This window comes from Mustela nigripes, chromosome 12, assembly GCF_022355385.1.
Source record: "Mustela nigripes isolate SB6536 chromosome 12, MUSNIG.SB6536, whole genome shotgun sequence".
NCBI classification, from domain to species: domain Eukaryota; kingdom Metazoa; phylum Chordata; class Mammalia; order Carnivora; family Mustelidae; genus Mustela; species Mustela nigripes.
In genome coordinates, this window is record NC_081568.1 from 60788119 (window position 1) to 60812779 (window position 24661).

Sequence of the window (24661 nt, forward strand, 5' to 3'; positions counted from 1 at the left end):
AGCTATCTTCACTCCTTAAAATTCTTTTTTCCTTTTTGCTGTTCTGACTGGAGAGTTCCACTGCTCTGTGTTTGAGTTCATTGATCTTTTTTCTGCTCCATCTAGTCTACTGTTGAGCCCCTGTAGTGTATTTTTGAGTTTAATTATTTGTATTCTTAAGCTCTGTGACTTCTTATTTGGTACTTTCTTGTATTTTCTTCCCTTTTGTTAAAGTTCTCACTGTGTTTATCCATTCTTCTCCCAAGTTGGGTGAACATCATTCTTCTCCCACATTGAGTGAGCATCTTTATGACCATTACTTTGGACTCTTTATCAGGTAAATTACTTACACATTTCATTAAGTTTTTTTTTTCTGTTTTACCTTATTCTTTTGTTTAGAACATATTCCTCTGTTTCCTGATTTTGATAGACTCTATGTTAGTTTCTATGTATTAAAGCAAAACAGCCCTCTCTTCCAGTCTTAAAGGAGTTGCCTTATTTAAGAGATGAATATTATTGCTCAGCCTTGTCTAGCCCTTGGTAGTCTGTTGAACCTTTATGATTTTCTAAGCCACCTATCTTATTTTTAAAATAAATCTTCCATTGTAGGGGGTGTGCCAAGTTCTGTCTGTCCTAAAGTAGGGGATCTCAGCACCTAGATTCAGATTGATTGGAAGCCAGACCTTCAGGTAGCAGCTTTTGAGTATGCAAATACATATAATACTGTGGGGCCACAAGTATGAACCCTGCTGGCCACCAGACCAAGTGACCTGGAGGTGTTCCATAGATGGCATTAGCAAAATTCAGGGCTTCAGACAAGTACATATTTTCCTTTCTGGGAGATACTGGAGAACTGGAGCAAGACAGAGGAGGACCATAAAGGTGGTGTGCCCAGCCTACACTCTTTGAGAGCACCTCCATAGGCTTCTAGATGTGTGTCTTAGGCCAAAGATCCTGGACAAACATATATACCTCTTTCACAGAAAGACTAAGAGGTGTTTCAGTCTGCTGTCTGTGCAGTAGTGTTCTGGGGGTGGTAGCCTGCCAAGAACTGATTGTTATAGTTCTGAGGGATGCTGGAACACAATCCTCCCTCAGCCCCCAGATTCAGGCAATCAAGAGGCATCCTGTGGGAAGCAGCCCCCAAAACTGGGACACCAGACATGACCAGTCCACTGACTGCATGTGCAAGCTCCCCTTGCAGAGATCCTGGGATTTTGGTCAGCTCCACATCTGTATGCTTTCTAGGATCAGCAAATGCTCTCAGGGTAAAATACCAGAATCATCTCTTTGGCCTTGTGTAATTTAATATTTTTGCCCAGTTTGCTTTCCAGTTTGTCCTCGGTTTTAGAGGACTGTTCTGAATTACCTCATCTGCCGTCACTGGAAGTGGAAGTTCTGTTTTGTTTTTATCAACACATGGTTAATCTGACCTAGTCAACACCTCTGATACCACAGTGGGTTAATATACATCTAGTCCGCAGCCTCCAGACTGCCACTGCTCCCCTTTCAGACCCTTGATGGCACAAGGACTCCAGACTGAGTATTTCAGTGACGCTGAAATGCAACATGCTGGGTCCTGGGTGTTTAGGGATCAACTAGAGTCTTATTCCCTGCCCTTATGGAGCCTGCAGTCTGTCCATTCCTTTCTAAAGCCTCCCAAGCTGTATGGGCCATTATTGCCTTCAGTGTCAACATTATCTCTGTCCCCAGCTGGTCTGCTGAGTCACTGTCATGATTTCAACTCTCCTTCCCCTGAGTAAACTCTTTCCCAGACTTATTACTGTGCTTGGGTTGGAAAGGGTAGGTCTGAGCCCAGGCATGTACGTCTGGCCCTACTCTCTCCAGTCTCATGGCTATAAACCATTCATATGGCAGTCCCTAAATGTGTTTTGGCACATAGTAGTTTGTCCTCCTAGACTCAGCGTCACTGCCTCTAGGAGCTCTTGCCTGATTCTCTGAGGTCTGCTTCCTCAGCCAGACAAGTATTTTGAAGGAAATGTCAGTGTTTCATGCATTTCAGCATCTCTAGCACTTAGTGCATAAGAGATACCAGTTCATGTGAAATGATCTCATTTCTCAAGTTCCAGGTATCCCTTGAGGCATTATCTTCTTCACCTATCTCTCCTTTTTCCTGGGAACCCCAGCCACTTTTCTGTCCCTTAATGGAGGCATGGCATTGCACCCCTGCCTCCCAACACACCAAGTTCACAGACCTATGGGATACCCTGACAGTTGACCACCACCTGCTGGTCATTAGGTGTCTAGTACAGTGACAGCTCAGGGCTGCAGAGTAGGGGTTCTTACTTTTAAGGTATTCCATAAAGAATGTAAAACCCTTCTTAGAATATTTTAAGATGTACAATATAAAGCACATAGATTACAAGTGAAAGCAATCATAATGAAATACAGGTATCAAAGTGTTAGAAAACATATATATATTGCTTATAGATGTGATATGTATGTGTATATGTGATATACACATCTCAAACAACAGGATCTAGTGATTGGTTTAATAACTACTGTTATTCCAAAGTGATAAACAAAATTTTGAGATGTCTCCCCAGCTGTCTGGTGAGATGAAATCTCTGATTTCTCTTGCTGACACTGTCACAGGGACTGCTTATACTACTAGAGTTGGTTGCCTACATCCATATAGATGGGAAGTACGGAATTTCAGTTGGAGATCAGTCAAACTGAAAAACAAATCTTTTCCCACCTAAGTACAAAGACACTCAATTCTACCCTCTGATTCCTATTTGGTGATAGGAGGTCTCCCTCAGTGGGGTTTCAGAGGCGTGGCAGAAAATTGCTTTTTAAATACAGTGCCTCTTACTCAGTGTAACGGGCAGCTGAGAGTAGGAGAGGAGGTATGGTGGAAATAGCACCTCTAGGTCTAAGTTTGAATTTCATAGGCATCATTTACAGTATTGTGAAGTTTGGCCCAGCCTTCCCTTGCTCCATGTCCGTTTCCGCACCTAGAAAATAGGAATGACAAGTTTTTCCTCAGAAGCTGTTAAAAGGATTTAATAAGTTAACGTGAAAAATCCTCAGGGTCAAATGTTTGATGTTACATGAAAGTGTTAATGTTAAAATCTGTAGAACGCCCACATGTACATGCGCGCGCGCACACACACACACACACACACACACACACATAACTTCTTACAAAACAGAAACCCACCCCAAAGTCTGACTGGCTGTGTGACTCACAGAAGATAGTAAAACCCTTCTCACCTAGCAAATGTGGCTAAGTCTGCCTTGCTATTTCCACCCCACTCTAAGAGAACAACCACAAATGTAAATAGTCTCTCATCTTGTTATTTTATTAGAAGCATATTTACATTCTTGCAGTTAAACTTTGCAGAGAACATTTTACAAAAGTTTTGTATAAAGTTTTGAATTGACATAAAAATAACTTCTATCCTTTATAAAGGGAAAATATAAGTTAGTTATATTTACTCTGCCAAAAATGGACTGAAAACAAGAAACACTTCCATCTGTCCCTTACAGAGGAAACATTAGCACAGGGCATGAGAAATACTGTGTGGGCCTTCTCGCTGATGGGCATGCACGCTGGCTCCGTCATGAGGCTGGAGAACCCAACCAGCCCCCGTCCAGAAAGGACAGGGGAGCTATCAGGCCATGGGCAGCACTGAACAGGGAAGCAGCAACTCCCTGAACAAGAGTCAAGGAGTCATGTGAATGATAAGCCAGATAAGGGCATGATCAACGACTTCCATCTGAACTATGAAACTGGCATTTCACCTAAATACTCATTCTCACACCCCAGGCTGCAAAAGGCAACACTGTAAACAAAGCCAAAGTCAGCCCTGCCTGACCATTTGCCAGTGCTGACCTTGTCTGGTGGAACTTGGTCAGTGTTCTGTAATTACACTGCTGCTAGTTCATATTTTCCCAGTACCTGTGCACCAAAAGGAATAAAAGGGGACAATGGTTTCCCTTATCTCATAAGGGTGTGAGACCAGAAAACTATCCCATCTGGGTCAAATACTGAAGCAGGCAAGCTGAATGTTCATTAATTTAAGAGCACCCACCTTCCCACAGCCCCCAGAGCCTCTTCACTGTGTACATAGGCCTTAGGAACCCCGAGTCCCTTCTTGTTTAATGGCTACCCTCCCTCCCCAAGATCCAGTTCTAACGAGTGCCAAGATCACTTCAAGAGAATTGCTTTAGAACCAAGCATCAAGCCTTAGACATTTAGGAGTGAAAGAAAAAGTCCTCCCTGGATGTTAGCCACTCCATCACCAGCAAAAGAGTACCCAGACTTAATATAGCATCCATATGATTCCTCAAAACCGCCTTCAGTTTTATTTAAAGCAGGTATAGAAGCCATTCATTTATATTTAAGTTAGAAATCAAAATGAATTAAGTTTTCTTTGTAGAGAAACTGAATGCCTATTTGAGCATTAGGGTTATCTACATCCTCCAGCCTTTGGGACTCAGAATCTGTAGGAGGCCAGCTGAGTAACCCAAAGGCCCAGGATTCAAATCTGAGGTACGGAAGCTCTGCATCCACTGTGCTGCTAGGGACAGAAAGCATTACACTTCTCCTTGAGGCTTTTTCTTCCTCAACAGAAATCCCGGTGACCACCAGCCTGTGTCTCAAGTGTAAGGCCAGACTCCTCCTAGGGGAGGCAAAGGGAAGCAGCCTCCCCATATCACCTGTAGACTGGATGGGCAGGTGTGAGATAGGAACAGCCTAGACATAGTCTTTTGTGATGTAGAATTTATCCCTGAACACAGGAGCCTGTGTGGGGGCCAGAGGGAATCACAGACTGGCAGTTCAGCCTGTACCATTTATGCCAGCACCCAGCACACTTCATACCTGGCTCCACCTACACATGCTCAGGGGCACAGGCTCAGGCAGTGAATGTGTTTCAGCCCACCTGGCACAAGAGGCCTAGGGCAGAGAGGCAAGCCTAGGTAATGCCAGGGGGCCACATGTGTGTATGTGTACAAGTAGGGTCGGGGGCACAAGATGGCATGAAATACCCAAGACCAGCAGAATGAACCGTTCAGGCTCTCCTCCATCCCACTGCTGTAGCTATGGCCTTATCTCAAGAGAAAAGCAAATTGGGGGTTACTGGAAGGATGAGGGCACACCCTGAGGCAGCTGGCTGCAGGGTGGGCTTCACTAGGAACCGAAAGGGCTGCTTAGAGCCATGGTTCTTGTCTGATACTACAAGAAATGGCTGCAAAGCCAGCAAAAATCACAATATGAACAAACTCATCATAATCAGCGACAGCACTTTGTGTCCACAGACAGCAAACCCAGTGTTCTGGCAAACAGCAGGGCCTCAAGGCTGCAGAACACCATTTCTCCTGGACTCTGACCCCCACTCACTGAAAGCTTGAAGGGATGTAGGGCTCAAAAAGAATATATATTAAGATCATATAACACATAATAAAACCTCGCCCTCCATAAGTGAGCGAGAATTAAGGAGCACGGGGATGGGTCTGTTGGGCACAGCTGGGGTAGCACAGGGCAAGGGGCTGGATTCAAGTTGGCATGGAAGCAAGAGGGAAGGGGGGGTCCTGAGTTACTTGTTCACAGAGAATGGGTGGGCCTTGGAGGCCCACCAGCCTGCCACCCACCACCCCAACTGGTTGTTAAGAAGTATCCACAGAGCTGTAGGGGAAGAACTTGGTGGCCTTATTTGGGGTGGTAGGGTTCAGGCATTCTGTCTCCTCATTCATTTTGAAGAACATCTCCTGTTCTCGCTTCTTCTGGTTCAGATCTTCTTCCAGTGCCTAGGACAAAGAGAGGGAAGACAAAGCTCAATCATATCCCACAGGACACAGGTCTCCTAAATACAGGACCCCCACCAAAGTGGCCTTCTCTGGAAATCCCCCATCCCACCCCAGGCCTTTAGTGCATGGTAACTCAGTCTTCCCTCTTTCCTCTCCCAGAGCCGGTCACCCAGCAGATAGCTACCACCTCTTGCTTCATTCTGCCAGAACCATACAGGAGTTTGCTGTGGGCCAGGGGCTATAGTTTGTGAAATGCCCTCTCACAAATGTGGTGGGGGAAAGGGGCAGATGCCAATCTTCTGGCAGGGAAGCAGCCAAATGAATGGAGAAAGACCCAAGGTAGAAAATGGACAGATTTTTTAACAGCAGACAGTAGGGAGGTAGGGGATGGGAGTTGGTGGGGACAGAGATGCTCAAGTACATAGTGTTCCTAATGAGAGCACTGCCCCACAGAGATCATCCAGGGAGTTATTTTTAAAATACATGTGCCTAGCGGTGCCTGGGTGGCTCAGTGGGTTAAAGCCTCTTCCTTCAGCTCTGGTCATGGGATCGAGCCCCGCATCGGGCTCTCTGCTCAGCAGGGAGTCTGCTTCCTCCTCTGTCTCTCTGCCTGCTTCTCTGCCTACTTGTGATCTCTGTCAAATAAATAAATAAAATCTTTTTAAAAATTAAAAATAAATAAAAATAAAATACATGTGCCTTGGGCACCTGAGTGGCTCAGTCAGTTAAGTGTCTGCCTTCGGCTCAGGTCATGATTCCAGCGTCCTGGGATCGGGTCCCACGTGAGCAGAGAGCCTATTTCTCCCTCATCCACTATCTCTGCTTGTACTCTCTTTCTCCATCAAATCTTCTTTAAAAAAAAATACACAGACCTTCACACCCCACCCCTGAGATTCTGATTCTGATTCTGAAAACTTGTGGTAGTTATGGCAGGACAGAGGTTCTGTGTGTTGCTAAAACATATTAGGTAACTCCAAGCAGAGTGTCTAGCTGACCATTACTACAGGAGCATCCCTGGGGCACATCCAAGTGTATCTAGATAAATTGGGTCCTACAAAAAAAATGTCTTGAGGGGTCTCCAATAAAAGGCATTCAATTAAAAAGGGAAGCAAAGTGTACTGGAAAGAACATGAGTTAAAGTCATACAAGAATTCAGCTTTCTTATTACCAGCTGTGTGGCCTTCTGGTAATTCACATAGAATCTTAGCTGAAGTTCTCCTTTGCTGGATGTATTCATATTAAAGTGTTTGTGATAACCAAACATTATAGATAAGCAAGATAAAAATAGTACTGTTTAAGCTTTTATAACAAGTTATAAAATCCAGTGCCTGTGGGAGGCAGCCAAGTGAACTGAAGGAGTGAAGAGAGCTGGGTGTGAGGCAGTAAGGAGTGGTGGGGACTGTGGTGAGGTGACAAGCACACACTGTGTCTGAAGAGGGCCGTTTCTTCTTAGCTCCAGCTGATGGCTGTCATGTGGCATGACAAACCCAGTATTGCTAGATTTGGTTTTTCAAAAAAACTGAAAACTCAGATTTTTATGTAAACTTTCCCTACACAGACATTCCTTGCAGCTATTGTGGGTTTGGTTCCAGACTACCACAATAAAGCAAATATCACAAAAGTAAATCAAATGAATTTTTTTTATTTCCTAGTGCATATAAAAATCATGGTTACCAAAACAAGTTATGTCAATGGCATACTATGGTCTTAAGTGTGCGACAGCGTGGTCTAAAAAAACAATATATATACTGTAATTAAAATGTGCTTTATTGCTAAAAAATGTACTTTATTGCTAAAAAATGCTGTCATCTGAGTTTTTAGCAATCTGTAATGTTTTGCTAGTAATGGCTCCTGACTGAACAAGATGGCTGCTGAAGGTCGAGGTGGCTGCGGCAATCTTTCTTTTTATTACTGAAGTATAATTGACATACAATGTTTATATTCCTTCCGTGTGTACAACATGGTGATTTGACAATTCTGTACATCATGCTATGCTCACCATGGTAAGTGTAGTTATTTTTTTAAATTTTTATTATTGAAGTATAGCTCACATACAAGACAGTTTCTTAAAATAAGGCCAACAGTGAAGTCTGCCACAGTGACTGACTCTTCCCTTCCCAAACAATTTCTCCATGGCATGTGATGCCGTTTGACAGCATTTTACCCACAACAGAATTTCTTTCAAGATTGGAGTTTGTTCTCTCAAACCCTGCCTCTGCCTTATCAACTAACCATGTGGTATTTCTAAATTGTTTCTTGTCATTTTAAGTCTTCACCAGGAGTAGAGTCTATCTTGGGAAACCACTTTCTTTGTTCATCCATAAGAAGTAACTCCTCATCCATTAGGTTTTGTCACTAGAGTGCAGCAATTCAGCCACAGCTTCGGGCTCCACTTCTCACTTTTTTGCTGTTTCCACATCTGCAATTACTTCCTCCACTGAAGTCCTGGACCCCTCAAAGTCATCCATGAGGGTTGGAATCAGCTTCTTTCTGAACTCCTGTTCATCTTCATGTTTTCACCTATTCTCATGAATCATCAGTGTACCTAATGGCATCAAGAATGGTGAATCCTTTCCAGGTTTTTGACTTACTTTGCCTAGATCCATCAGAGGAATTACTGTCTACAGCAGCTATAACCTCACGAAATGTATTTCTTAAGTAAGGACACTTGAAAGGTCAAATTTACTCTTGACCCATGGGCTACAGAATGGATTTTATGTTAGCAAGCATGAAAACATTAATCTTTAAAAAATAATAACAACAACAACATCATTAGGGACGCCTGGGTGGCTCAGTCAGTTAAGTGTCTGGACTCTTGGTTTCAGCTCAGGTAATGATCTCAGGGTCATGAGATTGAGCCCTATGTTGAGCTCGGTGCTGGGCATGAAGCCTGCTTAAGATTCTCTCTCTCTCTCCCTTTGCGCCCCACACCCCTGCTCACATATGCTCATGTGTGCGCTCTCGCTCTCTCTCTCAAAAACAAACAAACAAAAAAACCATGTTGTACATCTCCATCAGGTGACCAGGTGCATGGCCAATGAGCAGCAGGTCTCAACAGTGAGCTTAAAATAGTAAACCATGTTGTGAACAGATGTGCTGTCATCAAGGCTTTGCTGTTCCATTTTCAGGAACACAGAATAGATTAGGACACTTGAAAGTCAAATTTACTCTTGACCCATGGGTCAAGATTTTAAGATTTTATTTATTTGACAGAGAGAGATCACAAGTAGGCAGAGAGGCAGGCAGAGAGAGAGGGGGAAGCAGGCTCCCTGCTGAGCAGAGAGCTCGATGTAGGGCTCGATCCCAGGACCCTGAGATCATGACCTGAGCTGAAGGCAGCGGCTTAACACACTGAGCCACCCAGGTGCCCCAGATGAGCATAATTCTTAAGGGCCCTAGGATCTTTGGAATGGTAAATGAACACTAGCTTCAACTTGAAGTCACCAGCTGCAGTAGCCCCTAACGAGAGTCAGCCTGAAACTCTGAAGGCAGGCAGGGACTTCTCCTCTCCAGCTATAAACTCTTCTTCTAATAGAAGACTGTTTCATCTGTGTTGAAAATCTGTTACTTAGTGTAGCCACTCTGATGAATTATCTCAGCGACATCTTCTGGAGAACTGGCTGTAGCTTCTACATCGGCATGTGCTGCTTCCCCTTGCACTTTTCTGTTCTGGAGACAGCTCCTTCCATTAAGCCTCCTGAACCAACTTCTGCTAAATTCAGACTTTTCTTCTGCAGCTTCTTCACCTCTCAGTCTTCACAGAATTGAAGACAGTTAGGCCCCTCCACTGGATTAGGCCTTGGCTAAAGGGAATTTGTGGCTGGTTTAATCCATAAAAATTTTCTCCATTTCAGCAATAAGGCTGTTTAGCTTTCTTATCCTTCATGTATTCACTAGAGTAGCACTTTTAATTTCCTTCAAAACTTTTCCTTTGCATTCACAACTTGACTATAACTTTTTGATGCAAGAGGCCAGTATTTGGCCTATCTCAAATTTAAACATTGCCTTCCTCATTACGCTTAATCATGTCTAGCTTTTGATTTAAAACGAGAGCCATGCAACTCTTCCTTTCACTTGAACACTGAAAGTCCACTCTAGGTAGGGCCATTAATTGGTATAATTTTAGTATTACTGTGTCTCATGGAATGAGGCCTGAGGAGAAAGGGAGAGAGCCAGGGGAATGGGAAGTTAGTGGAGCAGTCTTAAGATATGCAATAGTTGGCCGTCTTTTTTTTTTTTTTTAAGTGTATTTTATGATTTATTTTATTGAATAGTTGACACACAATGTTACATTAGTTTCAAGTGTACAACAGTGATTTGGCAAGTCTATACATTATGCTATGCTCAGCACAAGTGTACCGACCATCTGTCATCATATAATGCTACTCTCATACTCCTGACTGTGTTCTCAATGCTTTTAACTTTTATCCCTCTGACTTATTCATTCTACAACTGGAAGCTTCTATCTCCCACTCTACCCATTTTTGTCCTTCCCCTCACCCCTCTCCTCTGTGGCAACTATCAGTTTGTTCCCTATACTTACAGGTTTGTTTCTGCTTTCTGTCTACTCTGTTTTGTTTCAATTCACATGTAATTTTATATATGTGTGTGTATATGAAATGTAACCGTATTTGTCTCTGTCTGACTTATTTCACTTAGCATAAGACCTTCACGTCTGAAATGGCAAAGATCTCATTTTCCACAGCTAAGTAGTATTCCAGTGTGTGTGTACATCACGTTTTCTTTATGCATTCATCTATTGATGGACACTTGGGTTACTTTCCCATCCTGTTGTAAATAATGCTGCAATAAATATAGAGGTGCATATATCTTTTCAAATTACTTTTTTGTTTTCTAAATACCCAGTAGTGGAATTATTATATCATGTGGTATTTCTAATTTTTTGAGGAATTTCCATGCTATTTCCCACAATGGCTGCCCCAATTTACATTTCCACCAACACTGCACAAAATCTCTTTTTTCTCTGCAACCACGTCAACACTTGTTATTTCTTGTCGTTTTAATATGAGCCATTCTGACAGGTGCAAGGTGATACCTGCTTATGGTTTTGATTAGCATTTCCCTGATGATTAGTGACGTTGAACATCTTTTCATGTATCTGTTGGTCAAATGTCTATCTTTGGAAAAATGTCTATTCATGTCCTCTGCCCATTTACTATTTGGGGTTTTTGGTGTTTAGTTGTTTAAGCTCTTTATGTATTTTGATATTAACTCCTTATCAGACATATCATTCGCAAATATATTTTCCCATTCAGTAGGTTGCTTTTTCATTTTGTTGATGTTTTTCTTTGCTATGAAAAAAAGCTTTTCAGTTTGGGGTATTTCCGATAGTTTATTTTCGCTTTTGTTTCCCTTGCCTTAGGAGAGATACCTAAAAAAAAAAAAAAAAAAAAAAAAAAATACTGCTACAGCCTGTGTTAGAGAAATTATTGCCTCTGCTAGCTTCTAGGATTTTTATGATTTCAAGGTCTCAGATTTAGGACTTTAATCCACTTTGAGTTTATTTTTATGTAAGAAAATGGTTCATTTTCATTCTTTTGTTTGGCTGTCCAGTTTTCCCAATACCATTTATTGAAGAGAGTGTCTTTTCCCCATTGTATATTCTTGCCTCCTTTGTCATAGATTAATGACCATGTAAGTGTGGGATTACTTCTGGGTTTTATTATGTTCCAGTGATCTGTGTGTGTGTTTTTATGTCATACTGTTTTGGTTATTCCAGCTTTGTAGTGTATGTTGAAATGTGACATTCTGATACCTCCAGTTTTGTTGTTTTTCAAGATGTCTTTGGCTATTTGGGGTCTTTTGTGGTTCCATACAAATTTTAGTATTATTCTAGTTCTGTGAAGAATACTGTTGGTATTTTGATAGGGACTGCACTGAATCTGTAGATTGCTTTGAGCAATACGGACATTTTAACAGTGTTAATTCTTCCAATCCATGTGCATGGAATATCTTTCCATTTGTTTTTGTTATCTTCAATTTCTTTCATTAATGTCTTATAGTTTGGTTCATCCCTAGGTTTTTTATTCATTGTGGTTCAGTTATAAATGGAATTGCTTTTTTTTTTTTTAAGATTTTATTTATTTATTTGATAGACAGAGATCACATGTAGGTAGAGAGGCAGGCAGAGAGAGAGGGGGAAGCAGGCTCCCTGCTGAGCAGAGAGCCCAATGCGGGACTTGATCCCAGGACTCTGGGACCATGACCGAGCCGAAGGCAGAGGCTTTAACCCACTGAGCCACCCAGGTGCCCTGGAATTGCTTTCTTAATTTATCTTTCTGCGACTGTGTTATTAGTATATAAAAGTACAACTGATGTCTGTGTATTAATTTTGTGTCCTGCAGCTTTACTGAATTGATTTAGTACTCCTAATATAGTTTTTTTGGTGGAGTCTTTAGGGTTTTCTATGGATAGTATTATGTTTTTTGCAAATAGTAATAATTAAAAGGCATCCAAATTGGTAAGGAAGTATTTAATCTTTTAAGTCCATTGCTGTGGCTACGATTCTCACTACTATGCTGAATAAAAGTTGTGAAAGTGGGTACATTCTCCTTGTCTTATTCCTGATCTTAGGAGGGAAAATTCTCAGTTTTTTACCACTGAGGATGATGTTAAGCGGTGGCTTTTTCATATAGGACCTTTATTATGTTGAGGTATGTTCCCTCTAAACCCACTCTGTTGAGAGTTTTTATCACAAACAGATGCTGGATTTTGTCAAAGCTTTTTCTGCATCTGCTGAGATCATCATATGACTTTTATCCTTCATTTTGTTGATATGTATCATGTTGACTGATATTTTTAATGTATGGTTGAGTGTGGTTCGCTAATACTTTGTTCAGAATTTTGTCATCTGTTATTCATCAGGAATATGGCCTGTGGTTTTCTTTTTTTGGGATTGTCTTTGTTTTACTATCAGGATTAATTCTGGCCTCCTAGAGTATACTTGGAAGCTTTCTTTGCTCTTCCATTTTTTGGAATAGATTGAGGAAAATAATGTCTTCTTTAAATGTGTGGTAGAATTCACTGTGAATCCCTCTGGCCCTGGGTTTTTGTTGTTGGTGGTGGTGGTAGCTTTTTGCATACCAATTCGATTTCATTCCCAGTAATTGGTCTGTTCCAGGTTTTCTAATTATTCCTGATTCAGTTTTAGAAGATTGTTTCTAGGAATTTATCCACTTCTTCTAGTTAGCATATAATGTTTTGTACTATTCTCATGTAACCCTTTCTATTTCTGGGGTGTTTATTTATTTGGGTCCTTTCTCTTTTTTTCTTGCTGAGACTGGCTAAAAGTTTATCCATTCTGTTTAACTCTTCAAAGAAGTGGCTCTTAGTTTTCATTGATTTTTTTTTCCTGTCGATCTGTTATTCTCAATTTCATTTAAAGCTCTTATGATTATTATTTCCTGTCTTCTCTTAACCTTAGGCTTTGTTCTTTTTCTAGCTCTTTTAGATTGTTTATGTGAGATTTTTTTTGTTTCTTGAGATTAGCCAGTATCACTATTGAGATTAAATTTTCCTCTTAGAACTCCAAAGATTTTGAGCCAGTGTGTTTTCATTTTCATTTGTGTCCATTTTTTCCTCTTTGATTTCTTCGTTCACCTATTACTTATTCAGTAATATGGTGTCCAGTTTTCACAACTTCCTATTTTTTCAGGTTTTTTTTTTTTCTTGTGATTAATTTCCAGTCTCATACTCTTGTGGTTGGAAAAGATGCATGATATGATTTCAGTCTTCTTAAATTTATTGAGACTTGTTTTGAAGTTCACCATCTTTTGTGGTCAACTTTCATGGCACCCCAAAACAAGTATGATAATAAGATCACTGATCACCATAATAATAATGAAAAGTTCAAAATGTTGTAAGAATTATGAAAATGTGACACAGAGACATGAAGTAAGCAAATGCTATTGGAAAAATGACACTGGTGGAGATACTCACCATGGGGTTGCCACAAACCATTAGTTTTGAAGGGGGAACACAATTGTTTGTGAAGTATAATGAAACAGGTATGCCTGTGCTTATTCTAAAGGTTGGCAACTTTCCTTTTTTTTTTCTTTATTTTATTTATTTGAGAGAGACCACACCAGCACAAGAGAGAGCAGCAGGTAGAGGAAGATGGACAAGTAGGCTCCTGCTGAGCAGGGAGCCCAATGTAAGGGTCGATCCCAGGACCCTGGGATCATGAACCAAGCTGAAGGCAGACACTCAAGCAACTGAGCCACCCAGGCGCCCCAAGGTTGGCAAGTTTCAAAAAACTTTTAAGTTTCTATATATTGGCCAAACCTAATACCTGTAAGCCAGTTTCAGTTTGTGATCTGTGCTATAGGTATAACAGTTTAGTTATCAAAGCTACCACTTTCTGAGCAGAGAGGTTTAATAACTTGCCCAGGGTTTCACAGAGAGTAATAGGGGAGCCACGACTTTACTTCATGCCTGTCTTACTCCAAAGCCTGTGCTCTGAGTCACTGCTCTCCTCTGCCTACCCCATACATTCATTTATATAACCTGAGGCAGGAATCTGTAATCCTTTTGCTGTAAAGGGCCAGATTATAAATATTTTACACTTTACAGGCTGTGAGGTCTCTGTCACAAATACTCAGCTGCCGTTGTAGTACAAAATCAGCCAGAGACAATATGGAAAATAATGAGCTTGGCTGTTTTCCAATAAAACTTTAATAAATACAGATGGTAGGCCAGATTTGGCCCATGGACAATAGTTTACTAACACTTGCTTTAAGGGAAGCAAGGTTATCTACATTTTATACCCTAAAAAGCAAGATTGGGAAGGGAAGACTTGTCTGAGGCCATATTCTGTGTTAACTGTCACCCAACCAACACTTAAATTATTTATGCTACCAGATATTCTGTACTTATTTGACAGAAGTAAGTCTGAATTTCTCTAAAATTATTGTATAGTGTACAGTCACTTCCCCTGCCCCTGTATAGCTCAAGACTATAAATTATAATGCAAGAGTATAAAAAAGTCATATCACTCTGGTCCCATGTTCCAACAGTAACCCAGGTAGCTAATGACAGACAGTTCTACAAAGAATTCTATAAAATAGGATGCCTGGGTGTCTCAGTTCGTTAAGCGTCTGCCTTCAGCTGGGGTCATGATCCCAGAGTCCCAGGATCAAGTCCTGCATCGGGCTCTCTGCTAAGCAGGAAGCTCACTCTTCCCTCTCCCTCTGCCCCTCCCCCCTGCTTGGGGTCTCCCCCACCTCTCTCTCTCTCAAATAAAATCTTAAAAAATAAAATTATAAAAGAATTCTGCATAATAGCAGGCCCACAAGCAAAATCCAGTATGGCTGTCCAGACATACACTGTGGTGCCTCCCCTAAACCCAGGTGCCTTGCAAATATGAGGCAGCTGTCAGAGGCAACGTGATCATTCATTTTCAAACTCTCTCCCAGGACGTGCCAAGGGTATAGAACACCCAGGTTAAGAGAACCAAAATGAACATTTATTTCCTGATACCAGAGTCAATGTATGTTAGCAGGAGCATTATTGATTTGAGTTGTCAAGGATCAAAAGTCCCAACAGGCCGTGACTACAGAGAATGGTGAACATGGGCCTGCTAAGAGGAAGGTCTGGGACTGTGGCCAGCTTCCAGACAGAAAGCTCCATTAGCACAGGTAGGGGAGCCTCACTTCAAGGACTTCCAGGGCCATCAGGCAGCTGAGGTGGGCAGCTGCCTCTTGTCCAGACCACAGTTAGAACAAGCAGAGCAGATGTGTGATGGCAGAACAAACCTCAGGGCCTCTGGAAACCTGACCAAGGGCAGTTAGGGCAGCTCTCTCCTCAGAGAGGTTGGGAGTGGAAGGAAGTAAGTATGTCCTTGGCCTTTACTAGGGGCTGGCTGTGGACTTCATCACACTGTACAATATCCACATCCACTTTATAACTGACCACACCGAGGCCCTCTGATGGTTAATTTTATGTGTCAGCCTTGTATGGCATGGCACCCAGTTGTTTGGTCAAACCCCCAGGGAGAGGTCATTGTGAAGGAACTTTTATTTTTTTTTTTTTTAAGATTTTTTAAATTTATTTGACAGAGAGAGAGAGAGATCACAAGTAGGCAGAGAGGCAGGCAGAGAGAGAGAGAGAGGAGGAAGCAGGCTTCTCGCTAAGCAGAGAGTCCAATGTGGGGCTCGATCCCAGGACCCTGAGACCATGACCTGAGCCAAAGGCAGAGGCTTAACCCACTGAGCCACCCAGGCGCCCCGTTAAGGAACTTTTAGATGTGATTAATATTTAACTCTGTAGACTCTGAGTAAAGCAGACTACCCTCCCGAATGTGGGTGGGCCTCATCCAAACAGTCAAAGGCCTTACAACTGAGGTCCCCCTAAGGAAAAAGGAATTCTGCCTGCAGACTGTCCAAGGACTCGCAACTGCAACATCAACTCTTCCCTGAATCTCCAACCTGCCCTGCAGGTTTCAGACTTACCAGCCATCCACAAACCTAGGAGCCAATTTCTTCAAGTAAATCTATAAATCTGTTACTTATTTATATCTGTATTCACATTGTAGGCAGACACCTGTGCCTCAGCATGGAGGAGAGCCTACCATCAAGCCCAGAAGCCCAGACATGGTTACCTTTTTGCGTGGCCGAAGCTTGTCCCGCCATTCCTTCAGGTTCTGGTTATGGCTCTCATCTAGAGCCTTCAGCTTCTGAGTTTCATGTTCTACCAGGAGGTGACACTTTTCATTCTGGAACAAATTCCAGGCAGAACAGGTAAAAAACTCAGAAGGCAGAGGTGCAAAGGGCTAACACAGACTTCATGCTATAGACCTGTTGACATCAGCATTATTCATTTCTTACTTCTGCTCCTTGATTATAATTTTATAGAAACTCTATACCTATTATACACAGATATGAAGAAACGCCTGGAGGAATATTTCAGAATATTCATGTTAATAGTTCTTATTATGTGGTGGGAGCTACAGTAATTTGCATCTTTCTTCTTGGTGCTTTTTTGCACTGTTTGAATTCTTCAACATGAACACTTATGTCATTTTTATAAAACTATTAACAATAAATAAAAATAAGTCCCCAAATCCCACCACTAGAGGCACCCACTGCAAAAATTTAGATGTTGTTCAGCTCAACCTATATTATACACTTCTGACACCTGCTTCCCCCAACCCTTAACATTACAATGTAAATATTTCTACAAAGAATTAACATTTTTCTTAATCATTTTCAATGCCTACACAGTATCCCAGTGTGGATTCATCAAATTCGAACACTCCCCTACATCTGGTCACTTAGGTTGCTCTTAATTTTCACTGTTTTATTTATTTATTTTTTAAGGTTTTATTTATCCATTTGATAGAGATCACAAGTAGGCAGAGAGGCAGGTGGGTGGGTGGTGTGGAGCAGGCTCCCTGCTGAGCAGAGAACCCGATGTGGGGCTTGATCCCACAGAACCCTGGGATCATGACCTGAGGCGAAGGCAGAGGCTTTAACCCACTGAGCCACTCAGGCACCCCTTAATTTTCACTCTTTTAAATAGCACTGCATTGGGGCGCCTGGGTGGCTCAGTGGGTTAAGCCGCTGCCTTCGGCTCAGGTCATGATCTCAGGGTCCTGGGATCGAGTCCCACATCGGGCTCTCTGCTCGGCAGGGAGCCTGCTTCCTTCTCTCTCTCTCTGCCTGCCTCTCAGTGTACTTGTAATTTCTCTCTGTCAAATAAATAAATAAAATCTTTAAAAAAAATAAAAAATAAATAAATAGCACTGCATTGTGTGCTTTGGACTGAATTGTGTCTCCCCAAAATTCATATGTTGAAGCCCTAATCCCCACTGTGATGCTATTTGGAGTGGCCCTTTAGGGAAAAATTAAGTTTAGCTGAGATCCTAGGGGTGGACCGTCATTATGGGATTAGTGTCTTAGACTAGAGAGGTGGCTTTCTCCTTCTCTGTGCCATGTAAGGACACAGCAAGAAGCAGGCCATTTGCAAGCGAGGAAGAGAGGCTGAACCCAACCACACCCGGAAGCTGATTTTAGCCTTCTAGGCTGTGAGAAAATAAACCTAAGCCACCCAGACTGGTATTTTGTTATGGCAGCCAGAGCTAAGATAACTATATATGTAATTTTCTATATCTTATGTCATTTCCTCAGAAGAAATTTTGTGGTAAGGATGAGGACATGGACCTGACTGACGCATTCCCAACTTTACTGTTCTCTTAGGTAAGTTATCTGCTTCAAAAAAGTTACTTAGAATTTCTCACAAGCAAAAGATACAAGTCCCTGTTGATTCCTCACAGAGAATCTAAAGCAAGGGGAAAGCACTTTCATCCAGATACACCAACCCTATTGAGTTGGAAGAGTGAAACCCATTGGGGGATTTTTCGTTTTGGGTTTCATTCTCTGGCTTCTGAGGGTTTAAGAAATGTTTAGTTAGAAACAATAATCCTAGAAGTACAGAGTACCTTTGACCTGCCAGGAGTTGGGCCCCTGGGATTCTGTATGGGTTCTCTCAGTTAATCCTCCCAGTAACTCCATGAGGCAGGGATGGGGAAAACAGATGCAGAAGGTGAGGGGTTTGGCTAAATTTCACAGAGCAATATGGGGCAGGGTCCCTACCTGACAGTCTTCAATGCCTGTCATGTTTTCTCCATGCCTCTCTGCCTCTCCAGAAATTGCCAGATGGGTCTAACAGCCTGAGCAATTTCCTGAAATCAGAGGTTTGAACCTGCCTATTCCTCACGTATGGCAATGCCTGGCTCTACCACAAGGGGGCTCCCGGTACCAGCTCCTGGGGTGGCACCCCTCAGGCATGGGTCAAGCTCAGGAGTCAGGAATCTTGAAGAGTTCAGGATCTCCCTGGGGAAAGGGGTCACCAGGAGGTTGGCAACACCAGGATCGCGTTCCCTGAGCCTCTTGCCATTAAGGATGATCTGAGCTGTAGGTTTTTGTGTGTGTTCTTTATCAAATTGAGGAAGTTCCCCTTTATTCCTAGTTTACTAAGAGTGTTACCATGAATGAGTGTTAGGTTTTGTCAGATGCTCTTTCTATATGATCATGTGCCTTTCCTGTAGCCTGTTGATGTTATGGATTACGTCAGTTTTTGAACGTTGAACCAGCCTGGGATAAAGCCCACTTACATTCTTTTTAGATTTGTGGCAGTCAATTTGCTAATATTTTGTTGAGGATTTGTGCATCTGTGTTTATGAGAGAGAGTGGTTTACTGTTTTCTTTGTAATGCCTGGTTTTGGCGTTAGGATAATCGGGACAATGTGTCCGAAGACACCCAGCAGCATGCAACTGCCAGGCCCCAGGCAAAGCACTTTCAGTTCAGTCATCTCATTTACAAATCCTCACCCCCATCCTACAAAATGGGAATTATCTCCCCCAGCCCATACCCACTCTGTGGAGGCAGGAACTAGAGCCTGGGAGGTGATGGGATTTGGCCAAAGCAGGATGGAAATTGTTTTAGCCCCGGCTCCTCTCAGGAGACTCCTTCCCTGTTTGTAGTTTTTGGTCCCTGAGAGAGGACTTCTTTGAGGGAAACTGAGGCAGTCCAAGAAGAGGGGGCAGGGAGGGCGGTACCTGCAGCTGCTGCAGCTCGCTCATGTTGCTCTCACACTGTGCCATCATGTCCCGCATCTGGTTCTCATGTTTTTGCTGCTGCTGTAGCCGCTCTGACTTCTGCCTCTTCTCCTCTTGCTGGGAGAACTGCCACAGAGATAGTGAGTGCCTCAGAGGGCCACAGGCCTGGCTGGGCCACTGGGGGTTGGGGGGTACCTCCACCATTTGTTCTAGAACACCCTGTCAGAGGGACTGCTTTGTGCATAACCCAAGTGCCCTACACCATTCAGGCTCTATCCTCCTCCTGAGCGGAGACCCAGGCTGGTGGGGACACGACACGGTATTGTTGTGACATGGCCACTACTCAGGAATCAGAGGAGCCCAGGGCCACCGACCCCATGTCCCCAAGCCACATGGATGACGCACAAGTGGGGTCTCGGTAGATGCTAGAGGACGGGGTTTACCAGTGGAGGAAGCCACGGGATCGAAGCACCATCATCTGAGAGGGAACAGTCCAGCAGAGCAGCTGATGAGGGGGTGATTGGCACGCCTCCTCCACGCCCCCACCCTGCAGCTCTCTCTTCCATCCCTCCCAGCCGCAGAAGGTGCAGGCCCCCAGCTCCAGCACACCCGCGGAGCCCCACCTGCTTGATCTTCTCGCGCTGCTCCGAGGCGCTGCCCGCGCCATTGATGTGGAGGCTCTTCTTGTACATGGCCATGCGCGTCTTACCCTCGCTCCTCTGAATCTTGGGCAGCCGCGCTTTCTCCTGCTGCTGCCGCACCTTCAGCTGCTCCACCATGCGCTGATTGTAGCGCTGCATCTGCTCCCGCTCCTGAGGGGACAGCCGGCCAGGGCCAAGTTCATGGTCACATGTGCTTTGGGCCCTGGGGCAGGGGGCGAGGAGGGGGGCAGTGTGTGCAAGGAGAGGCCCAAGGCTGCCATGCACTATTCCAGAATCCAGGATCCATGTGGTCCCAAGTACCCGGCAGAGCAAGGCTGCTATCGTTTTACTTCTACTGTTAAATTTCTTAAGTGAGAACAGAAAATGTTGCTTTTTGTAAATGTTTGGGATTTTTACCTTCTAAATGCCTTCTCATATGATCTGTGGTCACATGCCATTAAAGCTAATACCACAGAACAAAATACACAGACAGGGATGGTTCATCATTCTTGATGGCAGGTGTCAATTAAAAGCACTATTAAATTTGAGTTTTTCCTTCGCCTAACACCTGTTTGTATTTCAAAACTTGGCAGGCTGTCACCTCCTCCAAGGAGCTTCCCCTGACTTCCTAGCCAGGTTGGGCACCCTTATTAGAGCTGCCATAGTCCTGTGCTGACCGCCATCATTGCATTTAGATTAGGAATTGTAATTACCCACTGGCTGTACATCCATAGCTTGGTTTGTCTGTCGTTGTTCCCACTAAGGGAATCAAACCAAGACAGACAATTACACAGAAGTAGAGGGCGCTCTGGCCTCACAGAGTAGAGCCCTTGCCTGGTCTGAGGGGGTTAAGGAAGGCTTCCCAGCAGAAGTGGTTTAAGTTGATACTTAAAAGCACTCTGAGGGAATGCGTGCAAAAGAGAGCGATAAGGAGGAAATGGAAAGATGAGGGAGAAGGGAAAAAAGTGAAAGACACACCCTAAGGAGTCCGTGAGGGAGCTGCCATCTGCTTCCCTACATGGTTTTCCCTATTCCTAGCGCCTCCACCTGAGGCAGGACATCCCCCAAGAACCTCCTGGGGCCCCACTGCGACCAAAACCTGGCTCTTCTTGGGAGCACAGATCATACTCAAGTGGCGCCCTGTCACGGCGTGGCCTCACGGCCCTACCCAGTCCTTTTGGTGGCAGCCTTGGTGGCCCGCCCAGCCAGGGACCTCACCTTCTCATGCTTGCGCACCAGCTCATGCCGCTGGAGAAAGTACTGGTCTTTGAGCTGCTGCTTCACCAGTTGGTGCCTCTCCTGCAGGTGATGCTCCTCCATTTCCCATAGGGCGGCCTCCCGGTCTGTGAAGGAGGAGGCCTGATGAGACGCTTATGGCCAGAGCCCCACTGGGCCAGGAGAGCAGTACACCAGGAAGTGACCAGAGTCAGAAGCCAGAGAAACCAGAGACCTAGGTTAGAGCTGCTCTCATTCACTAGGATTTGGGACAGGTAACAAACCTTCTGCAGGCCTCTACTCCTGCTTCTGCCAAATGCGTACAACCACACCACAGAGGGAGAAGTGTTCTCGGGAGACATATTTATGTTCAGTGTTTCTTAACGGGCAGGTGGGAAGGGCTCATGGAGCTTCATGAAGAAGCCAGGACAGCTCTCTGTCACTATTTTGTCCTTTGGAAAACGTGGGACACTCTCCTTGGCCACTGCACGTCCCTTATATAAACATCATTGAGATAGCAGTATCTGGCATTTTATCACTGGAAGTCTATGATCGGATCCTCTGCTCAGCCACAGGCAGGGCACCGGTGTCAGAGGAGAACCTCAGGCCCCGAGAGACACATAGCAGGCTGCGCTCAACCCACGAAGAATGGTCAGTTTAGGTCACTGCATTCCTGTTCTGGGAACACTGGAGCTGCCCATGGTAATCGGAATGGTGATTTGGCTTCCTGACCAAAACCAGAACCACTGTCCCCTAAGGAGGGTGGGTCTTCTCGATATTGGGGGACAAAAAAACAAATGAGGGCAACATCTGTGGCTCCTCAGAACAAGAACACCAGGGGCGACATTTCGCAGCCCCATCCCCAAGTACTGAGGGGTCCACACTGCTCGGCTGCATGAGCCATCACAGCGCTTTGCTGTGTCAGTAAGCAAGAGACAGTGTGGGAACCTCGGCCCTATGTTGTTTACTTCTTCACAACAGGCTGCTCTGTTGGCTCAAAAGCCCACAGGCGCCACACTCAAATTTTCACCATCCAACTGTTATACATGCAGCTCAAACAACAGATTTTTGGCCACTGAGAGCCCACTTGCTTTGCACACCCCACAACACCACACCAAACTAGATGAGATAAAGCTCGGGCAGTAGAAAGACCCTAAGCTGAGCTGCCCTTCAGAGCTCTATCCCAGGACCCCACCCTGCCAAGTGACCCCATCCAGATACAGAAGCCTTCCCTCTGTGAGTGGTCTACACTGGGGTCTCCAGAAGGTCCTGGGCTGTGAGGAATCTGCCGGCATGCAAACCTGTCAGGGTGTCAGGGTGGTTAGGAGCCCGGCTTCAAGAGGAGATCCGCGGTCAAGGCCTACTCTACCATGCATTAGCAGAGCAACCCCAGCCACAGCACAGTCGCTCCACAAGCCTCCGTTTCCTCGTCTACAAGAACACTTTGTTGCATAAGGTGAAGATTTAAGGAGACTGAGCCATGAGGACTGGCACACAGCCTGGCAAAGTAGTCACTCGATACATGATAGCTCTCATACGGGGCTCAATACTGTCCGACCCCCGGTACCCTGTTCACCCAGTGGACCTATTACAATTTCTACCCGCTCCATCGCTTTCTTTCTTTCTTCCTTCCTCGACATCAGGAATAATGTCAAATAGTGTTGGTGACAACTGGTTTCTGTGCCTCAGCCCCAACTTCAGGCAGGCTGTCCCCACATTTTGCCCTGAAGGAATGTCTTTTCTTTTTAGGGTGGAGAAGCACCTTGCAGTTCCTAACAGAGCCCACTCTCTGGCGCCCACCTCGAAGGAGTTCCTGCTTCTTAGTGAGACACTCGCGCTCCTTGTCACAGATCTCCCGCCTGTTGTCAGCAGTGATCTTCTTCATCGCCAGCTCCAAGTCCTCCTTCTGCTTGGCCAGGAAGTCCCGGTCCTGTGTGGGAGAGAGAATAGACCTTTAGCACTGGCTTCGGCACCTCGCTCTCTACTGCTATTACAGAAGATAGGTCATTACAAGCAGCGAAGAAAACATGTGGAAATGTGAGACTTAGAGACACGTCAACCAGTTGTGGCATGTGCTCTTTATGTGGACCCTGATTCAAACAAATTGTAAAACAGAATTAATGAGACAATTGGAAATGGAAATAATAATTCAAATGTAAATATGTCAGTAATTATTGTTAAATACTTAAAGTTTTAGGTACATTTATAGTATTATGGATTTATTTTTTAAAGATACATACTGAGACATTTACAAGTAAAATGATAGGATATGTGGGGTTTGATTCAAAATAACACAGAAGGGTGGGGGAGTAAGGGGACAGGCGTTCCTAATTCCGGAGATCAGGTAATGAGGGGGTTCCTGTTGCACCTCTTTCTGCCTATGTTTTTAATTTGCCATCATAAAGAATTAAAAAATTAAAATTTAAAAACTTTAGGGAACACATAGGCAGAAACAAAAATGCCCAGGAATCATATTACCCAGGAGTAGCAGCTGGTTTGGGTTTATCTATACAAACATGTTTCTGCAAAAGGACTTAGAGATTTGTATACCCATGTTCGTAACAGCATTATTCACCATAGCTATGGGATGGAAACAACTATCCACAGACAGAAGGGCGCATTAATAAAATGTAGTATAGATAGACTGTGGAATATTTCTCGGCCCTGAAAAAGGAGGGAGATTCTTACGTGTGCTACAACATGGGTGACTCTCAAGGGCCTGCTAAACTGAAGTAAAGCAGACACAAAAGAACAAATGCCATATGTTCCCACATTTAGGAGGTCAGATTTGTGGAGGCAGAAAGTAGAACGGTGGTTGCCAGGGACTGGGGGAGGGTTATCATGGGGTGTTACTACTTCTTTGGTAGTTTCAGTTTCGCCAGATAAAGGTTTCTGGCAAGGGGTGGTGAGGATGGTTGGCACGATGGGGTGAATGTACTTAATACCACTGAACTAGACGCTAAAAATGCTTTAGATGCTAAATTCTGTTATGTCTGTTTTACTGTAATTTTTTTAAAATGAAAAATACCGCTCCATGTCCTAATGTAATCCTCTATCAAATGAGTTTTAATGGCTGAAAATACTTCATGGCCCAGGTATACCCTAGCTTATTCACCCAATACTTAATGGGTTGTTTCCAGGTTGTCTCTATTTTAGATGGTGCTGCTCTTCAGCCTCTGGGAACTGTTTGTAAACCTCTGCGATGATTTATCCTCAGGATTAGTCTCTAGAAACAGAAAATCCAGGCCAACAATGTGCATATTTTTGAGGCTCTTGATACCACTACCAAAATGGCCTCCTTAAAGAGCCAGTCTCCTCTCCCTGTGTGGGGATGGGGGGCCATCTCCCCCACCCTCCCCAGCCTGGAATTCTTTTTTCTGATGATAGCATCAAGGGACAGGCTATAGGACAGAATGATGGTGTCCTGGAGAAAACACGAAGTCTGGAGACAGACTGAGTTTGGGGCCGTGCCCC

The 24661-nt window shown here is 44.0% G+C and overlaps 1 protein-coding gene and 1 long non-coding RNA gene across 2 annotated transcripts in view; one reads left to right on the forward strand and one right to left on the reverse strand.

The window, feature by feature from the left end:
* Window positions 1-3284: 3284 nt before the first annotated feature.
* STK10 (serine/threonine kinase 10) overlaps window positions 3285-24661 on the reverse strand; it is a 119452-nt gene continuing 98075 nt past the window's right edge. Inside the window, exons 14-19 of the mRNA XM_059417355.1 lie at window positions 22988-23117; window positions 21191-21315; window positions 19955-20143; window positions 19332-19457; window positions 16373-16486; window positions 3285-5754 (exon numbers count right to left, since the gene is read on the reverse strand). Of these exons, the coding sequence (XP_059273338.1) occupies window positions 5614-5754; window positions 16373-16486; window positions 19332-19457; window positions 19955-20143; window positions 21191-21315; window positions 22988-23117 (825 nt within the window). The 3' untranslated portion in view covers window positions 3285-5613. The remainder of the gene's footprint in view (window positions 5755-16372; window positions 16487-19331; window positions 19458-19954; window positions 20144-21190; window positions 21316-22987; window positions 23118-24661) is intronic.
* LOC132028421 (uncharacterized) lies at window positions 16422-23023 on the forward strand. Its single transcript, XR_009407433.1, has 3 exons — window positions 16422-16511; window positions 17901-17969; window positions 22937-23023. It is a non-coding gene; the product is annotated as an uncharacterized LOC132028421 (long non-coding RNA).